The sequence below is a fragment of the Mesitornis unicolor genome, unplaced genomic scaffold (genome assembly GCF_000695765.1).
Source record: "Mesitornis unicolor isolate BGI_N332 unplaced genomic scaffold, ASM69576v1 scaffold41812, whole genome shotgun sequence".
NCBI lineage: Eukaryota > Metazoa > Chordata > Aves > Mesitornithiformes > Mesitornithidae > Mesitornis > Mesitornis unicolor.
This window is the reverse complement of record NW_010171965.1, coordinates 1-205: the sequence shown is the minus strand read 5'-3', so window position 1 is coordinate 205 and position 205 is coordinate 1. Positions and strand designations below refer to the sequence as shown.

General features: G+C 67.3%; 1 protein-coding gene across 1 annotated transcript in view; it reads left to right on the top strand.

The window, feature by feature from the left end:
* Positions 1-198, top strand: part of LOC104537363 (lateral signaling target protein 2 homolog) — a gene marked incomplete at both ends in the record, with an annotated part of 2754 nt that extends 2556 nt beyond the window's left edge. The window contains 2 exons of the mRNA XM_010180213.1: positions 5-66; positions 150-198. Of these exons, the coding sequence (XP_010178515.1) occupies positions 5-66; positions 150-198 (111 nt within the window). The remainder of the gene's footprint in view (positions 1-4; positions 67-149) is intronic.
* Positions 199-205: the final 7 nt, after the last annotated feature.

Genomic DNA, 205 nt, shown 5'->3' with positions numbered 1-205 from the left:
TGCTCTGCCTGCCGCTCGCCCTTCACCCTGCTGCGCCGCCGGCACCATTGCCGCAGCTGCGGGAAGGTAGGAGGGGGCCGGGCTGGGGCGTACAGGATCCCCTGTGGTCTTGGCTCTGCTCAGCCCCATTCTGGTGCTTTTCCTGGCAGATCTTCTGTGCCCGCTGCTCACCACACGCCGCAGCACTGCCACACTACGGCCAACC